Raw genomic sequence first — 27,853 nt, forward strand, 5'->3', positions numbered from 1 at the left:
TCGTTCCCGGCTTTCTCTAAAAGTTCGTCCAGGACGGGGCCAAACAGATATTCCCCTCATATGGAATGGAGCAGAGTCGTGACCTGGCCTGGATATCTACTGGCCAGCATTTTAACCAGAGGGCCCTTCGAGCTGCGTTTGATAACCCAGCTGATCTAGCCGCCATCCTTGCCGAGTCTGCTGAGGCATCAGCCAAGAAAGCCGCAGCACTCTGGATGATCGGTAGAGTTTTCCGACTGGATGCTCTTGGGGCTCCGTCCTTCAGATGGGAATCTAGTTGATCTAGCCAGACCATCACGGATCTGGCTATACAAGTGGCAGCTATCGCTGGTCTTAGGGTGCCTGCTGACATCTCCCATGTTCCCTTTAGAAAGGAATCCGCTTTTTTATCCAGCGGGTCTTTTAAGGAGGCCATATCATCGAACGGTATGGAGGACTTTTTGGAGGCTTTGGCTACTGCCGCGTCCAGCTTAGGGGCCTTATCCCATCTGTTTACCACTGGGTCATCAAATGGGTACCTCCGTTTGAAGGCAGGTGGTAAGGAGCCCCTTTTTTCGGGTCTCTTCCATTCCCTTTCTATCAGGCTCTGGACCTTATCATTTAATGGAAAAAGCTTTGTGTTTCCTGGGATCTAGAGCTCCGAACATTACCTGTGCCGAAAGTTCTGGCTTTGAGTCTGCTACCGCCATGGTGGACCTTATTGCTTTAACTAGCTTGTCCATCTGGTCTAATGGGAAGCAGAATCGGCTTGAGTCTTCATCCGAAGAGGATGAAGTGGAGGCCGGGGAATCCGAGGAGTAATTGTTCCTAGGGGCAGCTGAGGACTCCGACCCTGAGAAACTAAATTCTCTCCCCCTAGAAGAGTCCCTTTTAGATAGGGCTTTCATCTCTGTCCCTGTAAGGATGGGGGAGAGTGCAAGGCCTGTCAGTCTATGCCTGGGCCCCCGTCCCTTTCCAACCCCTACCGTCTGTCGCACACATGGCTGACATAGTCTTTTGGGGTGGCCGTCTGGTAAGGGGCAACTACAGAGCGCACATTCCCTGTGCTTCTGTTTTACTGTAGCTTTCCTCCCCTGCGAAACCAGCATAAGGGAACACTGCATCAGGGTACATTCACGGAGATCTCTTACCCATGCAGATGAGGCAGGTACCGGATCACGGAGGGAGGCAGGGGGAATCCTTTAGACTGGAGGAACTTCTGCGGCTCTGCTCACTCGTCCGCTTCCACTCGTATGAGGCTTCACCGAGGCCTCCTTCTGTGGGTGCTCCTGCACGTCCTGCTGCTCTATGGGGGTTCTGTCAACCATCGCTGGGCCTTCAGAAGCACCCCGGCAGCATCACCTCCTGCCCTTTAAGGCCTCCCAGTATCCGGTCAGCAGGGCACTGGCGCGGCACCTCCCTCAGGAACCCTCCCGCGACCTTCCCCCGCATGAACCGTCCCCCCCCACCGCCTCGGGTACCGCGCGCACGCGGCGCACACTAGGAAGGCGGCCGGCACCCGACTTCCGGTTTTGGCGCCCCCGCCCCTTCCACCGCGTCACCTCCGCCGCGCGTCAGAGGCCGCGGGAGCGCGCGGAAAGGAGCCGGCACGGCGCCCCCGGCTCCGGTATGCCCGCCGCCCCCATGCGCGCCAGCCTGCACTTGGCGACCGGACGCAACCGCCGACCTGGCCGGAGGGGGTTTGAGACCGGACCCCGGGGGAAAATGCATCAGGAGGGGCCTGCATACATACCTGGTGCCCGCATTCTGGAGACGGCTGTCCACCGGACCCTTTGCTCCGCCTGCTCTAACCACTGCCGTGGCGACCTACCCGGCCCCACCGTGGCGCTTCCAGGTACCCCGAGCTTGACCGAGGTAGGAGATCCCCCCGCTACCTGAGTCGGTCAGCCGGCCTGGGAATCCCTCGACGACTCCATGATGGACGATCTGAAGGAAGTCCCGTCCTCTAGGAACAGGAAACCAACTGATGCGTGGGAGAGGTGCCGCCCTTTTGTATCTGTAGGTTTCCTGTTCCTGAAGGGCGGATCCCCTCTCTCAGGTGGTGCTGTCATGGACGACCGATAAAAATAACTTTATACATCTTATGAAGAAAAAGTTTAGTCTCAGCGGGAGCAATTAATATATTCCCAAAATCTACTATCTACATTATAATAACATTTTTAGTGACACCCAGGACCACGGTTATATAGCTTTTTCTTCAACAAATTATTTGGGAAGCCCAAGTAATAAAGCAGCAGCTATGGAGCCATAAAATCTCAATTTTCAGTAATCTATGGAGAGTAAATGGTGAGACATTACTTACCATATATTACTTTCCGAACAACTGTCAGTGTTCAAAAACCAAATACTGTATGATGGCTGCAACGAATGGTAGTTATAAGAAATCTGTCACCAGGTTTTAACTACCTAATTTGAGAGCAGCATGACGCATTGGCAGAGACCCTGATTCCAGCAATCACTTACTAGGCTGCTTGCTGCAGTTTTGACAAAATTCCTGTATTCCAATGGTATAGATCTACAAGTTCTCTGAATGTTGAGTTCTGCATAACCCCACCCATACCACTGATTGGCAGCTTTCTGCCTTTGCAAAGTGTACACCAAAATTTGCCAATCAGTGGTGGGGGCGGGGTTATACAGAGCTTATGAATATGGATTAATAAACGGCAGCAGGTTTACTAGTTCTCTAGGCATAGTTTCCTGCTAATAAACCAGTGATTTATGAAGAAGCCCAGTAAGTGACACATCACTGGAATCAGGGTCTCTGTCCCTACATCATGCTTCTCTCAGATTAGGCACAAACCTGGTGTCAGATTCTTTTTGATGTAAGGTACTGGATAGGTATTAAAACAGAATAGGGATCACTGACCCCTACGGAACATACACAAATATTTTTACGTTGCAGTTAATAGGTGGGAGCAGGATAATCGTGGAGATATCTGCTCTGCCAATATACACCATCATACTAGATAACGGTCCATCAATGACACCTGTGATTAGAGGGAGCAGGCAGGCTGCTGGATTCATGGCAGGCTGCGGGCCACGTATTTGCTGAAAGTCTAATGAGACCTTGATCGTCTCATAAATATTTGATGACATTTTAACACTTTTACTCAATATCCTGCTGTCTGTTTACAGCGAGTTTCAGCTAATTAGTGAATTCCCAGCCTGGAAAAGATAGGACTTGATTTTACACCGCTTCATGTTGATTACTTGAAGTGTTACATTCAGCTCGTGATGTAATGATCCATCGATCTGTGTGGAATTAAGGGTTTCAACAGAATTCACGCTCATTTGCATATTTTTAAAAGGACACCAAAAGTAAAAAAAAAAATGGAAAAAAATAAATGGTTAATAGCATTTATTTTTTAAATTGCTTAGGCTACCTTAAAATAATAAAATAAATCATACTGGAAGACCAGTGGGTACCAGATTAGTGCCAGAAGAGGACCTGCGGGGAATCAGGGAGGGCCTTTATTCCCTGCAGGTCCTCTTCTGGCACTTATCCAGTACCCACTGGTCTCTCCCTATCAGCTTACTGGAAATGCCCGCTCAGCCAATCACACCCAGCAGTGACACACCCTATCTGGTGATTGGCTAAGCAGTGATTTTGTCCATCTGCCTCTTTACGCCCCTTTAACTCCTCGTTTTTGTCCCCCATATTGTTTTTGCAAGATGGATTGTAGTATATTCTCTTTTAGAATAGAAGCAGCTCGACCTTTGATCTTGGAGGTGGATATATATATTACACACACACACATATATCTAATATATAAAGCTCAAGTGTGTATTGTATGTATGTATGTATGTATGTATGTGTGTATGTATGTATGTATGTGTGTATGTATGTATGTATATGTCCGGGATTGGCATCCGCACCGTCGCAGCTACAGCCACAAAATTTGGCACAGTCACACGTCTGAACCCCGAGAGCGTCCTAGGCTATGTTGTGAGGCAAAATTTTAACCCCGCGTTTTCCAATTCACCAAACAATTTTGCCCCTATCTACATAATGGGGAAGCAGTGTGTGTATCAAGCCCCGCCCCTCATTATGATGTCACAATGGTTGCCATGGCGACGCTGATGTCATCATAGGTTGCAAGCCCCGCCACTCATTATGATGTCATAATGGTCGACTATGGGATGGAGGATGTGTGATGGGTATATGGGCACTGGACTATGGGATGGAGGATATGTATGATGGGTATATGGGCACGGGACTATGGGATGGAGGATGTGTGATGGGTATATGGGCACTGGACTATGGGATAGAGGATATGTATGACGGGTATATGGGCACGGGAATATGGGATGGAGGATGTGTGATGGGTATATGAGCATGAGACTATGGGATGGAGGATATGTATGATGGGTATATGGGCACGGGACTATGGGATGAAGAATATGTATGATGGGTATATGGGCACTCGACTATGGGATGGTGGATAATTATAATTTGCTATAACTAACCACACTTAGTCACTATGCCCGGGCAGCGCCGGGCTCTTCAGCTAATATATATATATATATATATATATATATATATATATATATATATATATAGTCACCACGTTTTGGACTGTAAGAAGGAAATTCGTTTAAAAAAAAAAAAGTGATCACGAGATAAAATATATGAAGAATCTAAAAATCAGCTCCCCAAAGCTTGTATAGAAAAGCCACATCTTCGTTCATGGTGTGAACCTTTTGTTATTGGGTGGCAAAATATTCTCTTTCCTTTTAGCTCATACAAGCCAATCAATAACCAGCACAGCTGTGTGTGCCCACCACATACCGTGGAGCGTCAATTACCCGGATAATAGGTCTAGATTATCTGCCTTATTTCCCACAACTAGTTTCTAGCATATTAGCAAAAAAGAAAAAAAGCTGAAAATGCCTGTGTGTTTTGTTGTAATTTTTCCTTGAAACAATGTTTCAATATTCCAATAGTCTTTGTGGTTGCTTAGCGACAGAACAATTTCTGATGCAAACATGGTGAAAATACTAAAATCACATATGGTTAATATTTGAGAACTACGATCACTAATATATTATATATATATATATATATATATTATATATATATATATATATATATATATATATATACACATGCAGTCATGGCCAAAAGTTTTGAGAATGACACAAATATTATATTTTCACATGATCTGCTGCCCTCTGGTTTTTATGTGTGTTTGTCAGATGTTTTTATCACATACAGAAATATAATTGCAAACATATTATGAGTAACAAAAGGTTATATTGACAGTTAGAATGAGTTAATGCAGCAAGTCAATATTTGCAGTGTTGACCCTTCTTCTTCAGGACCTCAGCAATTCTCCCTGGCATGCTCTCAGTCAACGTCTGGATCAAATCCTGACTGATAGCAGTCCATTCTTGCAAAATCAATGCTTTTATTTTGTCTGAATTTGAAGGTTTTTGTTTGTCCACCCGTCTCTTGATGATTGACCACAAGTTCTCAATGGGATTAAGATCTGGGGAGTTTCCAGGCCATGGTCCCAAAATCTCTATGTTTTGTTCCCTGAGCCATTTAGTTATCACCTTTGCTTTATGGCAAGGCGCTCCATCATGTTGAAAAAGGCATTGTTGATCGCCAAACTGCTCTTGGACGGTTGGGAGAAGTTGCTCTTGGAGGACATTCTGGTACCATTCTTTATTCATGGCTGTGTTTTTAGGCAAGACTGAGAGAGAGCCCATTCCCTTGGCTGAGAAGCCACCCCACACATGAATGGTTTCAGGATGCTTGACAGTTGGCATGAGACAAGAGTGGTGGTAGCGCTCACCTGGTCTTCTCCAAATAAGCCGTTTTCCAGATATCCCAAACAATCGAAAAGGGGATTCTTCAGAGAAAATGACTTTACCCCAGTCCTCAGCAGTCCACTCCCTGTACCTCTTGCAGAATAACAGTCTGTCCATGATGTTTTTCCTGGAGAGAAGTGGCTTCTTTGCTGCCCTCCTTGAGACCAGGCCTTGCTCCAAGAGTCTCCGCCTCACAGTGCGTGCAGATGCACTCACACCTGCCTGCTGCCATTCCTGAGCAAGCTCTGCACTGCTGGTAGCCTGAACCTGCAGCTGAAGCACTTTTAAGAGACGGTCCTGGCGCTTGCTGGTCTTTCTTGGGCGCCCTGGAGCCTTTTTGGCAACAAGGGAACCTCTCTCCTTGAAGTTCTTGATGATGCGATAGATTGTTGACTGAGGTGCAATCTTTCTAGCTGCGATACTCTTCCCTGTTAGGCCATTTTTGTGCAGTGCAATGATGACTGCACGTGTTTCTTTAGAGATAACCATGGTTAACAGAAGAAAAACAATGATGCCAAGCACCAGCCTCCTTTTAAAGTGTCCAGTGGTGTCATTCTTACTTAATCATGACAGATTGATCTCCAGCCCTGTCCTCATCAACACCCACACCTGTGTTAATAGAGCAATCACTGAAACGATGTTAGCTGGTCCTTTTAAGGCAGGGCTGCAATGATGTTGAAATGTGTTTTGGGGGATAAAGTTAATTTTCTAGGCAAATATTGACTTTGCAAGTAATTGCTGTTAAGCTGATCACACTTTATAACATTCTGGAGTATATGCAAATTGCCATTAGAAAAAATGAAGCAGTAGACTTTGTAAAAATTAATATTTGTGTCATTCTCTAAACTTTTGGCCATGACTGTATATATATTGTACGATGTAGAATGTAATAGTACGTCTTATACTAGAGTGAAGGAACTGCACTCCTAGAGGCATTGGGAGATGCTTCAGACAGGATTTATCATTGGATTTCATAGCCATTGGTTACACCACAGTTAACATTACGTCAACGTTACAGGTGAGCACCCTTCATTTTGGTGGCCCCAAATGTGAAAATTCTATGTAATGTAAGGGAATGTTAAAAAAATAAATACGGTAAATAGCAAAAAAGTTTAGGGAAATACTGGTAAAAATGCTATGAAAAAAAAGGCTTTTTTTTTTTTTCTTTCTTCCTCTGCCGGAAAATGTGTGGAACCCCAGTGTTTGGCAGAGAATCTGTAATTGATAAATGTCCACAGTTCTGTTTTCTTGTTGTTCCTGGAGCTTAACAGTCACCTATGTGACCAAGTTACCTTTCCCAACTCCCCCATGAACCTGCATCATGTGATGGATATGAAAATGCATGTTCATCGGAGAAAGAAGCATTCGGACTCCTCTGGCAGTAAATGGATTTAAAGGGATTCTACAGAATATAAAATAAACTAACAATATCGCAGCGGATTTCCATTCACTTGATCAGGACTGAGCTGCAGAGAGCAGCAGCAGTGGACGCGACACTGGAAAATCCCTCGTAGTGTGATCCAGCTCTACACACTTCCGCATCAGGTGAGCGAGCCGGCGACTTCACCTCCCTGGATATCAGCCTACTGACATGCAGAAGCGTCACGTAACGCAAACATATCCCATTCACTAGGACGGGACATGTGCGTGATATCTCCGGCTCCCAGACACAAAGGCCAGCAGAAATTCGCTGATGTGACGTCACCAGCCCTGCTCACCTCTGGATGTGGAAGTGATTAGAAACAGATTATCCCCTTTAAGGCCTGAAAATAGCGTAATCGTTAAATGTGAAAAATAAAGTTACCGTATATACTTGTGTATGAGGCTGGTTTCACACTTGCGTTTTTTCCCCTATACTTTAACATGGGTGCGCATACATAAGCGCACGTACGCGTTTGTATGCGCATGCCTTTTTTTTTTTGCAGTGTGCGCTCGGGCGCACAAAATGCATCATGCTGCATTTTTTGTGCGTCCGACTTGCCCCCAAAAAACGCATGCGCACGCAATGCGGGTTTTTACAGCAAAACACCCATTAAAGTCTATGGGTGCGCATACGTGCGCATTGTAATGCACACGTATGCGCAAAAAAACGCATGCGGGTTTTTTAAAAAATGCACCAAAACCCGCAAAAAACTCACAAACGCATGATGCGTTTTTTTCATGCATTTGTGTGCGCAAAAAACGCGCAGCAAAAAAAACGCAAGTGTGAAAGTAGCCTAAGCCGACCCCCCTAATTTTGCCACAAAAAACTGGGAAAACTTATTGACTCGCGTATAAGGCCTAGGGTGGAAAATGCAGCAGCTACTGGTAAATTTCAAAAATAAAAATGAAAGTAAAATTAATTGAGACATTAGTAGGTTAATTGTTTTTGAATATCCATATTGAATCAGGAGCCCCAAATAATGTTCCATACAGTTCATGATGGCCCCATAAGATGCTCCATACAAAATACGCCCCATATAATGCTGCACAAAGGTTAATAATGCCCCCATAAGATGCTCCATAGAATAATATGCCCCCATAAGATGCTTCATAGATTATGCCCCCATATGCTGCCCCACAAAATATGCCCCCATATGCCCCCCATATGCTGCTCCACAGAATATGCCCCCCATATGCTGCCCCACAGAATATGCCCCCCATATGCTGCCCCACAGAATATGCCCCCCATATGCTGCCCCACAGAATATGCCCCCCATATGCTGCCCCACAGAATATGCCCCCCATATGCTGCCCCACAGAATATGCCCCCCATATGCTGCCCCACAGAATATGCCCCCCATATGCTGCCCCACAGAATATGCCCCCCATATGCTGCCCCACAGAATATGTCCCCCATATGCTGCCCCACAGAATATGCCCCCATATGCTGCCCCACAGAATATGCCCCCATATGCTGCCCCACAGAATATGCCCCCATATGCTGCCCCACAGAATATGCCCCCATATGCTGCCCCACAGAATATGCCCCATATGCTGCCCCATAGAATATGCCCCCATATGCTGCCCCATAGAATATGCCCCATATCCTGCCTCCATAAGATGCTCCATATATTATGCCCCCATACACTGCTGCTGCTGCAAAAAAAAATGCCATACTCGCCTCTCCTGCTGAGGACCCGGCACCTGAGATATTCACCTGTCCGGGCTCCATCTCTGCTCACCGCTGTCTGCCACGTCATCTGTCAGTGACTGTTCAGCCAGCAGAGGGCGCGCACTAACAACGTCACCGCGCCCCCTGCTGGCTCAACGTCACTGACACATGACGCAGCAGAGTGGGAACGGGGACAGGTGAATATCGCCCTACTTACCCCTCCTGGCGCGGTCTCTGCAGCCCGGCTTCTCCACGGTATTGCTTCCTGCCTTCGGCAGTCACGTGATACCGCTCATTACACTCATGAATATGTGCATATTCATAAGTTTAACGAGCGGTACCACGTGACCGCTGAAGGCAGGAAGGGAGACCTGGAGAAGCGGGGGGCTACAGAGAACGCGCCGGGGGGTCAGTATGATCTCTGACACCCCCGCTCCCCCACCCCCGCCGACCCCCAGGTATATAATTCGTGTATAAGATGAGAGGGACTTTCAACCCAAAAAAATGGGCTGAAAATCTCGTCTTATACACGAGTATATACAGTACAAGTCAAATTTAACCTCATTTAAAAAAAAATAAAATAAAAATATAAAATAAAAAATAAAAAAAAAATAATCAAAATGCAATGCAGATGTGAGCGGCTTCCTTTTCCCATCAAGATGCCGGACCAGAGAAGATTCTTTGTGAAGACGGCGAGTTCTGTACCGTCCTTACCAGCATTCAGAGCTGTGGCCGCAGAAGAACGGGATCTGAAGCCAAAGTTTTTCTGGAGCACAGTCAGATCCTCCAGCTGCTACACATTCATCAAAGGTCTGGAGATAAAGAAAGGTGTAATGTGAAATGGAAATTCCGGCCAAATGTATTACACACGTATTATCCATAAACTACAAGATGTCTTCCTAGAGTATATCAAATTCTCTAGGGCCAAAAGGATTACAGCCTGGCATATCACTCATTACTCTAGACGGACGCCATTTAACAAACTAAATTATAACTCTACAGCATATGTATGTGTATATAGTATAAGGGGGACTATGGAATTAAAGGGGGCTGTGCGCCTATCCTCAAGCCTTGCATACAAAACCGGTTCTCCTCCAATCAGTGATGCCCTATACATAGTCAGCGCCTGTCCCTCAGTCAACGCTCATGACAAAGTCCTGCCATTAAATTCGGGGCAGATTCTGTCAGTGCTTTGAAAAGCATCTTTTTTTTTTTAATGGTTGAAACGGGAAACATTAAATGGATTCCCATAAAAAAAACGTTTTCCTCCAGTGGTCCAGTGCTGCTTCTCTGCCGCTGCTGCCAGTCTTTGTTGACAAGCTGCAGCAGTGACATCACTGGACTCAGCAGCATGAGCCAGTTACACTGGCAGAGCCCAATGAACCCGGTGATTGGCTGCAGCAGTCGCGTGCTGCCATCTGGACATCACCGCTGCAGCCTATCAAAAAAAGCAGAAAGCAGTGGCGGATATGGACAGCTGAACTTGGGGAAGGAAAGAATATCCGAGTTCATAATTGTATTGTGTAAGCTGATTGGGGACAGAAAAGTACCTTAATACCCGGAAAAACCCTTTAAATATTGCTTCCGCACCCGACATTTTACCAAAATGTATGACTGGTTGCATATTTTTTTTTTTTTTTTTAACTGTGTAATTGCTAATCAATAAAGAGGCATCCCGTAAAAAAGAAAAAAGAAAAAAAGAATTCTATGGGTGAGGTATGCCATTATATACATATACAGGAGATAAAACAGGGAATCAGTCACCAAGTTTTTTTCTACCCCATTTCAGAGCAGCTTAATGTAGGGGCAGAGACCCCGATTCCAGTGATGAGTCAGTGACGTACTGCACTGCTTTCTGCAGTTTTCTCTGCTGCAGGTCTAGCAGTTCTCTGAATGCCGAGCTCTGTATAACCCCGCCCACACCACCAATTGGCAGCTTTCTGCCTATGCACATTCAGTGGTGGCGGCAGGGTTATACAGAGCTCCTAAATATGGAGGACTAAATGGCAACAAAGGACAGGGGGAGTGCTCCATCTGAAAGGACACCCCAGATCAGTGGGGAGAGGAGGGGGAGGTAATAAACTCGCCTCCAATGGTTGTGCAGACCAGGGACAACAATGTGAACAGACATTAGAAGCCAGGAGTCAGGGAGCGCTGCAGGACCTTCGGCCCACCCCAGTGTATAATGCAGAAACCGTCTAAGAGGATAGATGATGGGAGTAGTAATCAGATTTCTCAGGGGGGGGGGGGGGCGCCATGTTCAGGTATAGGAGACTAGCCGGGGTCAGTAAACATGAAGATTTATTGGGCACAATGCGTTTCTGGGGAAATTCGTCCCCTTCATCAGGTAGGAATGGAATAATCACTTCTCTCCGTGCTTTAAATAAACCAGCACTGATGTGATTGACCAACCACCTATGTAAAATGGTTAAAGCATGCATAAAATAACAGATACAAATCCATTAAAAGAGATCAATTAAAAGAAAAGGCACAAACAAATCCCCGATGTAATCACATCCCCCTGGGGACCCTTCAGCCGGAACACAAGATGTAGTAATTAGACTATAATACTAATTAAGACCCACAGGTCGAAACGCGTTGATCATTAGCGGCATTGAGCCAGTGTGTGTATTGTGCTGGACATTATCTAAATGGAATTTTAACCATTGTTTGCATTAAAAGTTAAATTTTATCTTTTGATCATTTGCTGGACGTTACTCTTCATTACTGGATCCTGCCGTGGTTGCTTCACCCTTGTCCGTGCGGAGCACTATGAAGCAAGCTGGACATCTAGATGGACTAAAAGTGGTGAGCTGACTTCTCGTACTTTTCCGTTAATAATGATGCACCTGGTGGTGTCCAATAATGCATTAGAAACAAATACTATATTTTATGTTCAGGCCAATGGGGACCTCAGCAGGATGTGATGACATCGGGGATTTGTTTGTATTTTTTCTATTAATTGATCTCTTTTAATGGATCTGTATCTGTCACTTTATGCATGCTTTAACCATTTTACGTATTTGATTGGTTGATCAATCACATCAGTGCTGTTTTAAAGCACGGAGAGAAGTGATTATTCCATAGCCCCTGAAGAAGGGGACGGATCGTCCCAGAAACGCATTATGCTAATAAATCTTCATGGTTCTTGACCCGGCTGGTCTCCTGTATCGAAGCGTGGCGCCCTGAGAAATCCGATTACTACTCCTATCATCTCTCTCATGGCAGCAGGTTTACTAGTCCTCTACTGATAACCTGGTGATGAAACAGATTTTATCAAAACTACATGAAGCAGCCCAGTAAGTGACACATTACTGGAATCAGGGTCTATGTCTCTACATGATGCAGCTCTCAGATTAGGTGACAAAAACCTGGCACCAGATTCTCTTTAAATCCCAACTTCCATATCTGACTACATGTGAAGTCTGTACCTTTTTATCTCCTTGCTTCCTCCGGCGCAGGCCTGGTCTGTAGTCATCACCAAATCGAAGGAAGTAATAGTAGGATACGAGCCTCTCGATGGGATCCCTGATCACGTTGATATAAATGGGCTTCTTCTTGACTCCAAACCTGAAACATAACACAAATGTGAAAAACAGGCAATGAGAGATGATGGCCGCCAGCATCAGGCTCGTTTCCGGGACAACGATGGGCCGTAGTTCTTGGATGTGTGGAAGTATACAAATAAAAACTCTGATTTAGAGGCTGCAGCATTAGGTTCCTTCTTAGCGTTAATAAAACTGAGATGAAAAAAAAAAAAAAATGTTCAGGACAGGTCCTTATGCCGTGCGCTCACTAGAGGGCGCTGCTCTATAACGGCAATGAGCCGCCGTCCTGAATTATTCTGCAATGCGTTGCAGCCCCCATGAAGTAACAATAGATTAGCTTACCACCGCACAATTGTAGTTCTCAGATGTGGCAGAAATCTACCGTGCTGGGATGAGAAGAGTGAAGGAAAAAAAAAAAAAAAAAGGAGGGAAGGAAAACGATTAAAAACCTACTTTGCAAAGTCCAGATAGGAGATATGTCCATGGTAGAAGCCGGGCTTCATTTCTCTCCACAAACTTACATTCTTCACAAACCGCATCTGGAAAAACAACAAAATATTAGAAATAATATTTATACTCCAGATATAAAAGCTCATAGCAGCCCCACATTACATTAGTGGGATAGCAGCCTTTATTTAAGGGCAGGCCTCGGGTATAAGTTTCAGCAATGCTATCCTTCCAAAAACTCTGAAATAACGCGGATCAAGCTTATTCCCTGCACTCAGCTGGAGACAAAAAAATTGGAGTAATGATGTCGCCTGTGACTTATATACCCGGCAAAAAAAATGATTACACAAGTCGCATCGCTTCTTAAAAGAAGGAAAAAAACAACAAAAATACCAAAACAAATTTTGCAGAGTCGTAGACACCCAAAATAATATATATATATTTTATCACTTCTCTATAGACTTGTCCAACGTCGGAGGCATTTTGTTTTCTTACTTAAATGCAATCACTTTTGTAACTGGGATTCATTGATAATTTTGCACCGTTGGTTTCCCACAGCCTGTGTGTTGTACTGTCTATTGCTGGCTGCAGAATGAGTTAACTGAGAATGTTTCAGCGAGATCACGCTGGGGGGATCCAAGGGGAGATTTATGATCACACAAAGTTAAATATGCAGGGAAACCAACAAAGCTGCTAAAAAAATGCATTTTTTTTTTAAATGACTTCAAAATAGCAAAAATTATTTAATTATTTTTAATCCGAAACACATATTTGAAGGGGTTGTCCAGTACTAAATAACCTCAGTTAAATCAATATGGGATCCTAATTAAAGTATGAAAACTAACAACCTCTCCTTCCTGCAGCCGCTGTCCAAGTGACGCTGGCCCTGCTGATCGTGGATTGAGGACAAGCGCGGCTCTTTGTCAGCAGCAAATCAATGCTCCATCAGGGTGAACACCCGTTCTGACAACAGTAAGGGCTGCTGCTGATTAGCGGCCATGAATTGGCTGAAGCTGGCATATGACAAGACACATCACTCTCCAGGAACAGGGACTGGTCACAATTCCACCTGCTCTGGAGATGGTGCGGCCCCCATTACGGTACCTCTTGTGCTTATGTGCAGCTGCACAGATTGCACCAATGGTATGTCTGCACCAACAGCAAGAATTCATTTTGTAAACAGAAAATGTAATTTGTGAAAATAATTAAGATGAGGGATGCTAAAAATAAAAAGGATATATTCCGCTATGTGCAAAGACTGGTACATCAAGTTTCGCTCCATGTAGACCTTCCTCAAAGGTATCTCTGCATGCCCGGGATAGAAATGGAGTAAAGAAGCTATATCAACATGGCGTTTATAAAAGGTTTTTGATTTTTAATTAATTCTGGATTTAAACAATGCACAATGGTCAGGCAAACTTCCAATATTTGCTGTAGGAATTTACTCTCCGGACTGTGTGAATAACTTGGATTATAGAGTTGTGCAGGTAATTTTTACATTCGTTATTGTTAAATGGGTGAGAACACAACTTTAAATAATTTAATGTTGTCCAGCTTTGGGAAGAATTTTTATTTTTTTCTTAAATGCATTTATTTTTTTTTTGGTTAAAAATACAATGGTTTTATTTAAAATGAACCTGCACCTTTTGTCTTCCATAGCCTATGCTGTAGAACTGTCTCTTGCTGGCTGCAGAATGAGTTAACAGAGAAACAGTCAGCGAGCTCATTTTGACAGTCTGACGGAAGAGTTTGAAACTCTTCCTGGTCTTATTTGGGGCTCCCCCTCGGCTGATTTATGGCCACAGATCACATCAAAGTTGCAAAAAACATTAATGAGCCCCAACTGCAAAAATAATAAATGCCAGTTTTCCGTTATTTCCTTAGCGTTGGTAGCTGTGGGCACATTTTTATACAATCCCTACCTATAACTAGAAGACGCATTGAGGTCTGAAGTCGTTGGCCGGTACCGATTAGTCAGAGGATAACGGGACCCAAAAATAAAAAGTGATTGAAGTTTATGGGTCCGCTATACTGTAAGTAGGAAAATGCAGCGAGGTCTCCAGGAAACGGCACTTCCTTTGGATAAAAAGTGTGATTTCTGTTTGATAACAGTTAACACTGAAAAAACAGAATCGATGGCGTCATTTTGGGGCAGGAAGATACGTTCTATACATATTGGATACACTGTAAATTATAATCATACGTCTGGACAATCTAAAACTGTAAAGAAAGAAAGTATAAATGTATCAACACTGGTGGGAAAAAAACATGGAGCAGCAAGATTGGGAGTGGAGAATGGTGACAGTGGGAGGCAGAGGGATATCATTTTGGGGTGTACTCACATGTGGTGGTAAGAATACGGCAGAGCAAAATGCAACATTTTGTGAGTACATGTGGCCTCTTTTACGGCAATGTCCCAGGAAAACTGCACGGTGGCAAAATTGTAAATAACCATAAAACTTGGGCAAAAGATGGCGCATGTTGATGTAGTGCTGCCATATGGCAATGGTGCGGCTCCCTGCTGCCCCAATACCGCCAACGTGAATGTGCGCAGGACTAAAAGGTGTAGGGGGTGCACCACTATACCGAAGGGGACTTTCATTTTTAATAGGGGTGGAGTAGGTTTTTTGGGGGGGCAAAACCGTCAAGTCAGGCTCACACGTCCCCAGTCGCAGTGTGAAAAGCATTGTTCCTGGATTCTAACTTGTAGAACACCAACCGTACACATGGCGGTCAGCTGAATGAGCACAGATCTGCGGTCCGGGAAGAGTCAGGACACCGCACTACACAAAGCCGTGCTCACATTGGGCTTTCGGCTGGCAGTGGCTGCGCCTGGGATCGCGTCTGAAGCCATACTAAACAGGATGAGGAAGGTTTTGCTGATGGGACCAATTACTTTAAAGCGCTATTCCCATCTCCAAGATCGTATCCCAATATGTAGTAGGTGTAATAATAATAATAATAATAATAATAGCAAATACCTCCAATTAGAAATGTAGTATAGTTCTTCTGATTCGCCATGTCTCTTTCCTCAAGTGCAGGCATTGCAGGACCTTAGGTATCCATGGTTACGACCACTAGCAACTAGCTGTCAATATATCCTTAGTTGTAACCATGGATACCTAACATCCTGCAATGCCTGCACATGAGGAAAGAGACATAGCGAATCAGAAGAACTATACTACATTTCTAATTGGAAGTATTTGCTAATATTATTATTACTACACCTACTACATAGTGGGATAGGATCTTGCAGATGGGAATAGCCCTTTAATGATACAAGATGGAGTCACTGTGTGCTCTGCCAGACATCATTTTCAGCAAAATCCGCCCATTTGAAGCACAGTCCACTACATTTTGGGGGCTGCTTCAAATAGGCCGATATTGCCGAAATTGATGTCTGACAGAGTACAGACTCCTTCTGCCATCATTAAACTCCATGGTTCCATCAGCCCTAAAGTCCGTATCCAGTTTTCCAGGCCTTTTTATGTCATCCCTGACAGTGCCACGCACCGTAGCTTTAAACGCAGTGTGAACACAGCCTTAGATGGTCAGTGAGTTTGGCCTGTATTTATTTCATGTGCATGGCCACCTTACCGGGGTTCTTGCCATCTTCATACAGACGCGTTGCTGGACGTGACTTGTAAACACAAGCACATTTGGGCTATGTGCACACGCTGCGGATTCACCTGCGGGTTTTTCCGCGCGGTAAAGTGACCTGCGGTTTTGTCTGCGGTTTTGCCCTGCGGTTTCACACCTCTACTATGTTAAAGGTATGAAACCGCTGCGGAATCCGCTCAAACAATTGACATGCTGCGGTTTGTAAACCGCAGCAAAACCGCGCGGAAAAAACCGCAGCGTGAGCACAGCAGATTTGAAATACCATAGGCTAACATGGTACTGTACCATGTCTGCGGAACTGCTGCGTTTCTGCAGGGCCAATGCCGCTGCGGAAACGCAGCAGAATCCGCAACATATGCACATAGCCTTGCAGTTTACTGTGTATTAAAATTTGCAGCCATTCCCGAGATGAGAAAATAAACTCTTTACAGCTCGTTGCCTAGGAGACCGACCGCCGCTGCTTGTAAGAGCTACACTGAAGCTGGCCGGGATTAGGAGACATCACTGGTGCTCATCAGAAACGTGCATGCACTTCAAAGTGATTTCATGAACATATTCCATCTTATAGGGGGCTTTCACATCTGATGCCTCTACGGGAGATCCCACGGATATCTCATATACACCCGACAGATGACACCCTCACCTATCACCCATCATACTGCCCTCTTCAGTGCAACCAATGGGAGATACGGAAGAACTCTTATGGTAGATCCTAGAGACGCTACAATCTATTCCTTTAAGGGTCCGTACATAAGTTGAGCTTTTGTATCTTTTCTCTGCACAGATTTGTGCCCCTCCCCCCCCCCCCCCCCCACCAAAGTATAACATCTATAACCAGGACTGCGGAGTTGCAGTCACGGAAATTGAGGTTTGGCTTACCGACTCCACAGCCCCGACTATAACTATACCGTTGCAGGTCAAGTAAAAGAATTTTATACATGACATTGTATCAGATTTTTTTTTAGGATACCCCTATCGTCAAAGGAGTCGTCCACATCGTTTCTCAGTATAAGCGGGGGGAAATAAAAGCGCCACTAACTTTTGGCACACCTTGTGATTCCTCTAGGTACTTACCATAATACGTGTCGGGAACATTCACGGACTATAACCACCAAATGGAAAGTGAACCCATTCCTCTTTGCTGGGGGGCACATTTATATTCCCCACTTTACGAATGGAGACATTTTGAGCTTTAAATTGAAATTAAGAGGCGAAAAAAAAAGAAAAAAGTGCTGTAGATGCACATATAAAACTAAACACTTTTTGGAGGCGAGAAAAAAAAAGCGCTAATGCAATCCAGTAATGTTAGGAATGAAGCTGGAGTTGTCAAACCCATTTCTCGCTCTAGAAATATGACCGGACACTGGTGTATTACGTGAATAGTATTTTCAGCTGCGGATGGGATCGACTTGTGTGTACAAACAATATGACTCCCTTCATGGAGGAGATGTCTATTCCCAAGGGCATTTCATCACCTATAATAGAAAGCTAAAAACGGCCACCGCTGAGCGCTCGGCACCCAGCTCTGCTGCCAGTTGTGGTGGAAAGCCATTAACTTACATTTTGGCTTTGCTGTGTGTTTGCAGCACAGGTTGGAGAGGAGTTGTAGGAGACGCTTGGCTCGTAGCTCCAAGGAGCGCCGGACTGCAGAGCCGTAATGTCAAACAGCGGAAAACATCCCTGGATTTACAGACAGCTACGAGCGCTGAACAGAAAAGTCCTGCAACATGCGCTGGCATTAGAGCACACCACCAACCCAAATCATTAGGTATTTAACCCCTTTTCAAGCCGCAGCCCTTCTTCATGTTTTCATTTATGTTTTTTCGCTCCCCAGAGCCATAACTTTTTTATTTTTCCGTCAATATGGCCGTGTGAGGGCTTGTTTTTTTGCAGGACGAGTTTTACTTTTGAACGACATCATCAATTTTACCATATCGTGTACTGGAAAATGAGAAGAAAATTCTAAGTGCGGTGAAATTGCAAAAAAAAAAGTGCAATTCCACAACTGTGTTTTGATTTTTTTCTCACCAGGTTTATCAAATGCTAAAACTGACCTGCCATTATGATTCTCCAGGTCACTACGAGTTCACAGACACCAAACATGTCTAAGTTCTTTTTTTATTTAAGTGGTGAAAAAAAAATTCCAAAATTTGTTTACAAAAAAATTGCGTAATTTTCCGAGCCCTGTATCGTCTCCTTTTTTCTTGATCTCGGGTTGGGTGAGAGCTTAATTTTGCATGCCGAGCTGGCGTTTTTAATTATACCATTCTGGTGTAGATAAGATCTTTTGATTGCCCGTTATTGCATTCTAATGTAATCTTCTGGGGACCAAAAATCTGTAATTCTGGCGTTTTGACTATTCTTTTCACTACCCCTTTTATCGATCGGATTAATTCTTTTTATATCTTGACAGATCTCGCGATTCTGAAAGCGGTGATACCAAATAATGTATATTTTTAAAACAGGGATTTTTGTGATAAACTCACCGTAAAATTCTTTTCTCCAAGACGCTCATTGGGGGACACAGATACTGTGGGTGTATGCTTCTGCCGCTTGGAGGCTGACACTAAGTGAAAAAAAGAGGTTAGCTCCTCCTCCGCCGTTTACACCCTCGCCCCTATTGCGGGCGGAAATCAGTTTGGTGCCAAAGCAGTAGGAGAACAACAAAATCAGCCTTAATACAGGTACAACATGTCCAGAAAAAAGACCACCCTTATAATCACAAAAATAAATGCGTATCGATTAAACAAAATAGAAGCCAACTTGGCTAATAGGGTGGGTGCTGTGTCCCCAATGAGCGTCTCGGAGAAAAGGATTTTACGGTGAGTTTATCACAAAAATCCCTGTTTCTCCTTCGCCTCATTGGGGGACACAGATACTGTGGGACGTCCTAAAGCAGTCCCTGGGTGGGAGATGGACTCACCGATCCAAGCCACATGCACCTCTTGTTTAAAGGTGCGCCACCGCTGCTTGGAGAATCCTTCTACCCAGGCTCGCATCCGCCGAGGCCTGAGTATGGATATTATAATGTTTGGCAAATGTGTGCAGGCTGGACCAGGTTGCTGCCTTGCAAACCTGTTCCGTCGAAGCCTGGTGAAGAAGCGCCCAAGAGGCGTCCACTGCCCGAGTAGAGTGCGCTCTGATCCCTGCTGGAATCGGCATGCCTCTAATGCGGTAGGACTCCTGAATAGTCAAACGAATCCATCTGGCTATGGATTTCGTGGCAGCGAGTCCCTCCCTGCGCCCTTCGGGGACCACGAACAGCGTGTCCGTCTGAGGAAAGGGTGCCGTCCGCGACACGTACTTCCGGAGGGCTCATACCAGGTCTAACGTGTGAAGAGCCTTTTCCACACGGTGCACCGGTGCTGGACAAAATGAAGCCAAGACAACATCCTAATTAATGTGAAATGAGGACACGACTTTCAGCAGAAAAGGAGGGGCTGGTCTGAGCACCACCTTATCCTTATGGAAAGTGAGGAACGGAGCTCGGCAGGATTGGGCCGCCAGCTCTGAAACCCGCCTGATAGAAGTGATGGCCACCAGGAACACCACTTTCCAGGAAAGGTACCTCAAAGAAATATCCTGAAGCGGTTCAAATGGAGCTTCCTGCAGAACACTTAGGACCAGATTGAAAATCTCAGTGGAGAAACACCGCGGCCTCGACACCAGCGATTGCCTGTGGGTCCCTGGCCCGAGCGACGTATGTGGGCACCTTGGCATTCATTCTGGAAGCCATCAGTGCCACATCCAGAGTTCCCCACAGTTGACAAATCTGCTGGAAGACTTCAGGATGTAGAGACCAGTCTCAGGACGGAAGACCCTGCCGGCTGAGAAAGTCTACCGTCCAATTTTCCACGCCCGGGCTGTGGACTGCTGAGATCACCGAGTGGTTTGCTTCAGCCACTGAAGAACGTGCCCCACCTCGCGCATGGTTGCTCAGCTGCAGGTGCCCCCTTGATGATTTATGTAAGCCACCGCCATGGTGTTGTCCGATTGAATTCGGACAGGGCGGCCTGCTAGAAAGTGATGAAACTGTTGCAGAGCCAGCCAAATTGCCCCTATCTCCAATAAGTTGATCGGGAGGTGGGCCTCCTGCTGGGACCACCGCCCCTGGGTCATGTGGTGGCGAAACACTGGTCCCCAGCCGAGGAGACTGGCGTCGGTTGTCATCACCAACCAATGGTCTGGGGGAAAGGGTTTCCCCTGGGTCAGAGCGGAACTGGTTATCCACCATTCGAGCGACTGCCTGTCCTAAGAGGACAGCCGGCACAGCCGATCGAGCGTGAAAGGATTCTTGTCCCAAGCTGACAAGAGGGTGTGCTTCAGGGGGCGAAAATGGAACTGGGCGAACGGTATTGCTTCCATTGTCGCCACCATTTTTCCTAGAATCCTCATCCCGAACCGGATGGAATGAGGGACTAGTTGGCGAAGTGTCCGGACTCCCTGCCGAAGAGCTAGCACCTTTTCCTGAGGGAGAATTACCAACCCTCGGCAAGTGTCGAAGATCATTCCTAAGAAGGAAATCCCCTGAGCTGGCACAAGAGATGACTTCTTCGCGCTGACCAACCACCCTAAGCGGGCAAGAGTATCCAGCGTGATGTTGACATTTTCCTTGCATGCCCGTATTGAAGGGCCCTTGACCAAGAGGTCGTCCAAGTAAGGCAAGATAATTATGCCTCGAGAATGCAGTATGGCCATGACAACTGCCATAACCCTTGTGAACACTCTGGGAGCTGTGGCTAGCCCAAAGGGTAGCGTTACGAGCTGAAAATTTCGACCGTTGATGGCGAAGCGTAGAAACCTCTGATGAGGAGGAAAAATGGGAATATGCAGATATGCGCCCTGGATGTCGATCGAGGCCAAGTATTCTCCCTACTCCATGGCCGATATGACTGAACGGAGACTCTCCATCCGGAAATGTCTGATCCTGATGAATTTGTTCAGAAGCTTCAGGTCCAAAACAGGTCTGACAGACCCGTCCTTTTTGTGAACCGCAAACAGATTGGAATAGAAAAACCCTGAGCTCTTTTGTGTTCTGGCACGGGAACAATGACTCCGTTGTGCTGGAGCGATTCAATGGCCCCTAACAGAGCCCCTGCCTGGGTATCCACCCTGGGAAGACGAGAAAGAAAAAACCGTCTTGGAGGGCATCTGACAAATTCTATTTTGTAACCTGAGGCCACCAACTCCTTTACCCACACGTCGCATGCGACACTGAACCAGACGTGGCGAAACCAGAGAAGACGGCCGCCCACTTTGCTGGTGACGTCTGGCAAACGCCTCGAGTCATTTATCTGACGATCTTTGGGATCTGGATCCCCTCGATCTGGGCTGCTGAGTTCGCATTCTCCCCAATGGGTTGGTTCTATATGAGATCTGACGCTCCCTATCCTGGTTAGGGCAGCCTGAAGCGGCGGAATTGGCCGCTGTGGTCCACCCGGGGTTGCGAAAGGTCCGAAAAACGTGCCTGAAAAGGGTGGCGAAAAGGCGGTTCCGAAAAACATGCCTGAAAAGGGTGGCGAAAAGGCGGTTTGACCTTTTGTTGAGGGAGAAAACCGCTCTTTCCTCCTGTGGAGTCAGAGATAAGTTTATCCAACTTCTCCCCAAATAGACCGCTGCACTGATAAGGCAGGGAAGTCAAGGACTTCTTGGAAGCAGAATCGGCCCACCATGTCCTTAACCATAGAGCTCTTCTGATAGAAATTGCGTTAGCGGCAGCAAGTGCCGAGCAATTGGCCGCATCCAAAGACATATTGATTACATAGTCTCTGGCCATCGCCATCTGACTCGCGATCTCCGATATCTCGGCAGGTAGTTCTCACTCCTGCGCGACCTTGTTTAAGGATTCTGACCATGAGATCATGGCCTTGGCTTCCCAAGTTGCTGAGAACGAGGGAGAGAGCGCTGATCCTGACTCCTCATATACTGAACAAGCTAAGCTCTCTATGAGGCGATCCGTGGAATCCTTAATAGAGGAAACACTAGGAAGGGATAACAGGGTTTTAGTGGCTAGATGCAACACTAGTGGATCCACTGTCGGAGATTCCGTCCATTTCTTACGGATGTCCGGGGCAAATGGATACCTTACTTCGAGTGCCTTTTGACCCGAGAAACGCCTGTCTGGTCGTTTCCTGTGTCGCTGCACTATGTCCTCAAACTCAGGGTGAGAGGAAAAAATTCTGTGCGGCCGCTCAACTCGCTTAAACGCCACCTTATGGCCTGAAGCCTCGGTGGAATCATCCTCAATCCCCAAGGTCTGATTGACGGCTTCTATGAGACTGTCCACTGTCTCACGTGACCCTGGAGCATCCAGGTCAATGGCTCGTCTGAGTCGAAATCTGAGGTCTGCTCGCCATCAACCACTGGTGACGGGGAGCGAGAAGCAGAACTTACGGACGCCAAAACACTGGATGGACTGGGTGACACCATGTGGATTTTCTTCCCCCGGGACTGCCTGGAGTGAGAGGGGCCCCTGCAGGCCTAAGGCTCTAGTGAGGTGGAGGGCTCGTAAGCGACGGTCTCAGGGGAGGGCTCCTGGGCATGTTCAGACTCGCAGGCTTCGCATAACTGCTTGCTCCGTGCCCGCGGAAACATAGCCCGACAAGAGATGCATGCAGCGTAAAAAAAAACGTGTGTCTTTGCCTTTTCGGACATGCTGTATCTGTCCACTGCTGGGGATGAGTGGGAGGAGGTAGCATCTAGTTTCCCTGTAGCGTGGCCTCTCGGGCAGCACTTACCCCAGTCCTGTGCCCCCCACGTTCCTGGACACCTCCACCATCGAAATTGCGCGCCACCAGCTGCGGGGCGGACCGCCGGCATATAAACCGCTCCAGGGGTGAACTTCCGGGTCTGCGGCCTAGCCGCGCTCCGAAGCTGGGAGCTAAATTTATTCACCGCCGCCCAGCCTGGGGGGCGGGCCGCCGGAAGTGACGCGCGGCCCGGAGTCCGAACTTCCGGTTGCGGCCTAGCTCTGGCTAAAGCCACGGCCTCGATTTTCTCCCCTGCCCGCGACGGGGTGTGGGGGGGGGGGAACGGGGGTAAACGGGGGGGGGTGCGACTTCATGGCGCCGCAAACAATGGCGCTATTTACTGGCGCGGGCTTTATCGCACCACGCTCCTGCAGCTACGCTCAGCCAGGAATGGCCGGTGGCATGACAGCTACGGCTCCAGCCCTAGATCTTCGTCGCAGGAGCCCTCTCCTCACTGGCGATCCTCTTCAGCTTCCCAGCTCAGATATGTGAGGGGGCCTTGACAATATAGGACGGTGCAGGCACACTAGCTCCATCTAACGCTTTCAGGGGGTGAGGAGAGAGACCGTCCGCCGCCTTGCAGCACCGCAGTCTAAGCATTGGTGGAGCAGTGGGGGCCGCACAGACTAGTCTTGTGTCTCTGTACAGCCCATGGTTTCAATACCTAGGGGTGGTCAGGGCTAAGTCCAACATTGTGTCCCACGTCGTGGGAGAGGATACATGGAGGGACACTCGCACGTGCTTGCCCGTTGTTTGTTTGAGGAAATCGGACCCTTTCAATAGGATCCATTGCCCCTGTCTAATCTTCATGGAAGAAAGAAAACAAAAAAAAGTCTGGGGGAAAACGGCCCAGATATGTCCCACGGTGCGGGAGAGGGTACGTGGAGGCGATACTCAACACGTGCTCGCCCGTTGATGGTTTGGGGAGATCGGACCCTTTCAATAGGGTCCGTCGCCCCAGTCTCATCTTCATAGCAAAAAAAAAAAAAAAAAAAAAGAAAAGAGAAAAAGTCTGGAGCAAACCAGACGTGTGTGCCTCCAAAGGACACTAAGCAAAAAACTGATTTCCGCCCGCAATAGGGGCGAGGGTGTATACGGCGGAGGAGGAGCCAACCTCTTTTTTTCACGCAGTGTCAGCCTCCAAGCAGCAGAAGCATACACCCACAGTATCTGTGTCCCGCAATGAGGCGAAGGAGAAAAAATGTTATTATTTTGAATGAGGTGAATTGGGGGTTATTTGAACTTTTATTTTTTTTACTTTTCGCTTGCTTTAATAGTCTCCATGGGACACTAGAAGCTGTGATCATCTGATCGCCTCTGCTACATAGAGGCGATGATCAGAAAGAGAAATAAGCAAAAATATGTAAGAAAAAAATAAGAAAAAATAAATTGGACAGCTATATTAACATAAGCAAAAACATATATGGATCCTATAACACATAATGGTGTAATAGAAAGAAAAAGGATAAAGCCGTGTAGATGTAGAAAGTGCATAGGGGCATGTTACTGAGATGGCAAATGATAAGACCCTGGTGAGACTGTGCATCCAAAAGAGGCAGATCATGAAAACTGCACATGTGAGGATGGAGGCACTGCAGGCGAGGCCACGCTGGTGAACAAGAATGAAGGAGGAGGAAGCGACCAGCGTGGCCTCGCCTGCAGTGCCTCCATCCTCACATGTGCAGGTTTCAAGATCTGCTTCTATTGGATGCACAATCTCTCTGGTATTATCCATTGTGCACCACTGAAGCTTCTCACCAGTGTCTCCTCATTTTAGGGCATATGCACACGTTGCAGATTTGTCTGCGGAATTTTCTGTACAGAATCCGCATCTCTTGGCAGAAAACGCAGGTGTGTTTTTTTCATACAGATTTGTATGCGTTTTTTGTAAGCTAAACAAAGATATGTTATTTAACAAAAAAAACATGGATTTTTGTGATAACTCACCGTAAAATCCTTTTCTCCGAGACGCTCATTGGGGGACACAGATACTATGGGATGTATGCTTCTGCCGCTAGGAAGCTGACACTAAGTGAAAAAAAAAAAGAGGTTAGCTCCTCCTCCGCCGTATACACCCTCGCCCCTATTGCGGGCGGAAATCAGTTTGGTGCCAAAGCAGTAGAAGGACAACAAAATCAGCCTTAATACAGGTACAACATGTCCAAAGAAAACACCACTCTTATATCAAATAAGTAAATTAATTTAAACAAAACAAGAGCCAACTGGCTAATAGGGTGGGTGCTGTGTCCCCAATGAGCGTCTGAGAAAAGGATTTTACGGTGAGTTATCACAAAAATCCATGATTCTCCTTCGCCTCATTGGGGGACACAGATACTGTGGGACGTCCTAAAGCAGTCCCTGGGTGGGAGATTGACTCACCGATCCAAGCTACAGTACATGCACCTCTTGTTTAAAGGTGCGCCACCTCTGCTTGGAGAATTCTTCTACCCAGGCTCGCATCCGCTGTGGCCTGAGTATGGATATTATAATGTTTGGCAAAAGTGTGCAGGCTGGGCCAGGTTGCTGCCTTGCAAACCTGTTCCGTCGAAGCCTGGTGCCGAAGCGCCCAAGAGGCGCCCACTGCCCGGGTAGAGTGCGCTCTGATCCCTGCCTCTAATGAAGTAAGACTCCTGAATAGTCAAACGAATCCATCTGGCTATGGTCGATTTTGAGGCAGCGAGTCCCTTCCTGCACCCTTCGGGGAGCATGAACGTGTCCGTCTGACGAAAGGGTACCGTCCGCGACACGTACCTCTGGAGGGCTCTTACCAGGACTAACATGTGAAGAGCCTTTTCCACACGGTGCAGCGGTGCTGGACAAAATGAAGGCAAAACCACATCTTCATTAATGTGAAAATAGGACACGACTTTCGGCAGAAAAGGAGGGGCTGGTCTGAGGAACACCTTATCCTTATGGAAAGTGAGGAATGGAGCTTGGCAGGATAGGGTCGCCAGCTCTGAAACCGGCCTGATGGAAGTGATGGCCACTAGGAACACCACTTTCCAGGAAAGGTACCTCAAAGAGATAACCTGAAGTGGTTCAAATGGAGCTTCCTGCAGAACACTTAGGACCATGTTAAGGTCCCAGGCGTCCATAGGTGCCTAATAGGGAGGTACCAAGTGGGAGACTCCCTGAATGAAAGTCTTCACCTGCAAATTGGTAGCAATTCTGCGCTGGAACAGGACAGATAAGGCCGATATTTGTCTCCTGAGGGAACTTGGGGCCAAGCCAGAGTCTAGGCCCCACTGGAGAAAAGCCAAGATGTTGGGGATCGAGAATCTCAGTGGAGAAACACCGCGGCCTCGACACCAAGCAAAGAACACCTTCCAGGTGTGGTGGTAAATTCGTGCTGAAGCAGGCTTCCGGGCGCTAATCATTGTAGCGACCACCTCGCTCCCGAACCCTGCCTGGGTTAGAATCCAAGATCCAACGGCCATGCCGTCAAAACGCAGGGTCCCTGAGTTCGGGTGGCAAATCGGCCCTTGAGACAGTAGATCTGGGCGCTCTGGCAGGTGCCAAGGAATGTCGGCGAGCAGCTGCATTAGATCTGCGTACCACGCTCGACGGGGCCAGTCTGGGGTCAGCAGAATTGCCGGCACCCCTTCCGTCTTGATCCTTTTGATGACTCTCAGAAGTAGTGGCAGTGGGGGAAATAGATATGGGAGGCGAAACTGGTTCCGTGGCAGAACCAACGCGTCCACTGCGAATGCCTGTGGGTCCCTGGCTCGAGCGAAATATGTGGGCACCTTGGCATTCACTCTGGAAGCCATCAGGTCCACATCTGGAGCTCCCCACAGTTGACAAATCTGCTGAAAAACTTCGGGATGTAGAGACCACTCTCCGGATGCAAGACCCTGCCGGCTGAGAAAGTCTGCCGCCAAATTTTCCACGACCGAGATGTGGACAGCCGAAATCACCGAGTGGTTTGCTTCGGCCCCCTGAAAAAAACGTGCCCCACCTCACGCATGGTTGCTCAGCTGCGGGTGCCCCCCTGGTGATTTATGTAAGGCACCGCCGTGGCGTTGTCCGATTGAATCCGGACGGGGCGGCCTGCTAGAAAGTGATGAAACTTCTGCAGAGCCAGCCGAATTGTTCGTATCTCCAATAAGTTGATCGGGAGGCGTGCCTCCTGTGGTGACCACCGTCCCTGGGTTGTGTGGTGGCGAAACATCGCTCCCCAGCCGAGGAGACTGGCGTCGGTTGTCATTACCAGCCAATGATCTGGGGGGAAAGTTTTCCCCTGGGCCAGAGAGGAACTGGTTATCCGCCATCCGAGCGACTTGAGAGGACAGTCGGCACCGATCGAGCGTGAAAGGATTCTTGTCCCAGGCTGACAAGAGGGCGCACTGCAGGAAGCGAAGATGGAACTGGGCGAAAGGTATCGCTTCCATTGCTGCCACCATTTTCCCTAGAATCCTCATCCCGGATCGGATGGAATGAGGGACCGGTTGGCAAAGTGTCCAGACTCCCTGCCGGAGAGCTAGCGCCTTTTCCTGAGGGAGAATTACCTGAACGGAGAGACTCCATCCGGAAATGTCTGATCCTGATGAATTTGTTCAGAAGCTTCAGGTCGAAAACAG

The 27,853-nt window shown here is 47.0% G+C and overlaps 1 protein-coding gene across 1 annotated transcript in view; it reads right to left on the bottom strand.

Moving 5' to 3' along the window:
* The window catches only part of LOC141085885 (heparan sulfate 2-O-sulfotransferase 1-like), a 52,366-nt gene that overhangs the window by 11,693 nt on the left and 12,820 nt on the right, over positions 1–27,853 (bottom strand). Inside the window, exons 2-4 of the mRNA XM_073571499.1 lie at positions 12,910–12,995; positions 12,340–12,478; positions 9,623–9,720 (exon numbers count right to left, since the gene is read on the bottom strand). Of these exons, the coding sequence (XP_073427600.1) occupies positions 9,623–9,720; positions 12,340–12,478; positions 12,910–12,995 (323 nt within the window). The remainder of the gene's footprint in view (positions 1–9,622; positions 9,721–12,339; positions 12,479–12,909; positions 12,996–27,853) is intronic.

The sequence above is a fragment of the Dendrobates tinctorius genome, unplaced genomic scaffold (assembly GCF_039654945.1).
Source record: "Dendrobates tinctorius isolate UK_male_01 unplaced genomic scaffold, ASM3965494v1 ptg000029l, whole genome shotgun sequence".
Classification (NCBI taxonomy): Eukaryota; Metazoa; Chordata; class Amphibia; order Anura; family Dendrobatidae; genus Dendrobates; species Dendrobates tinctorius.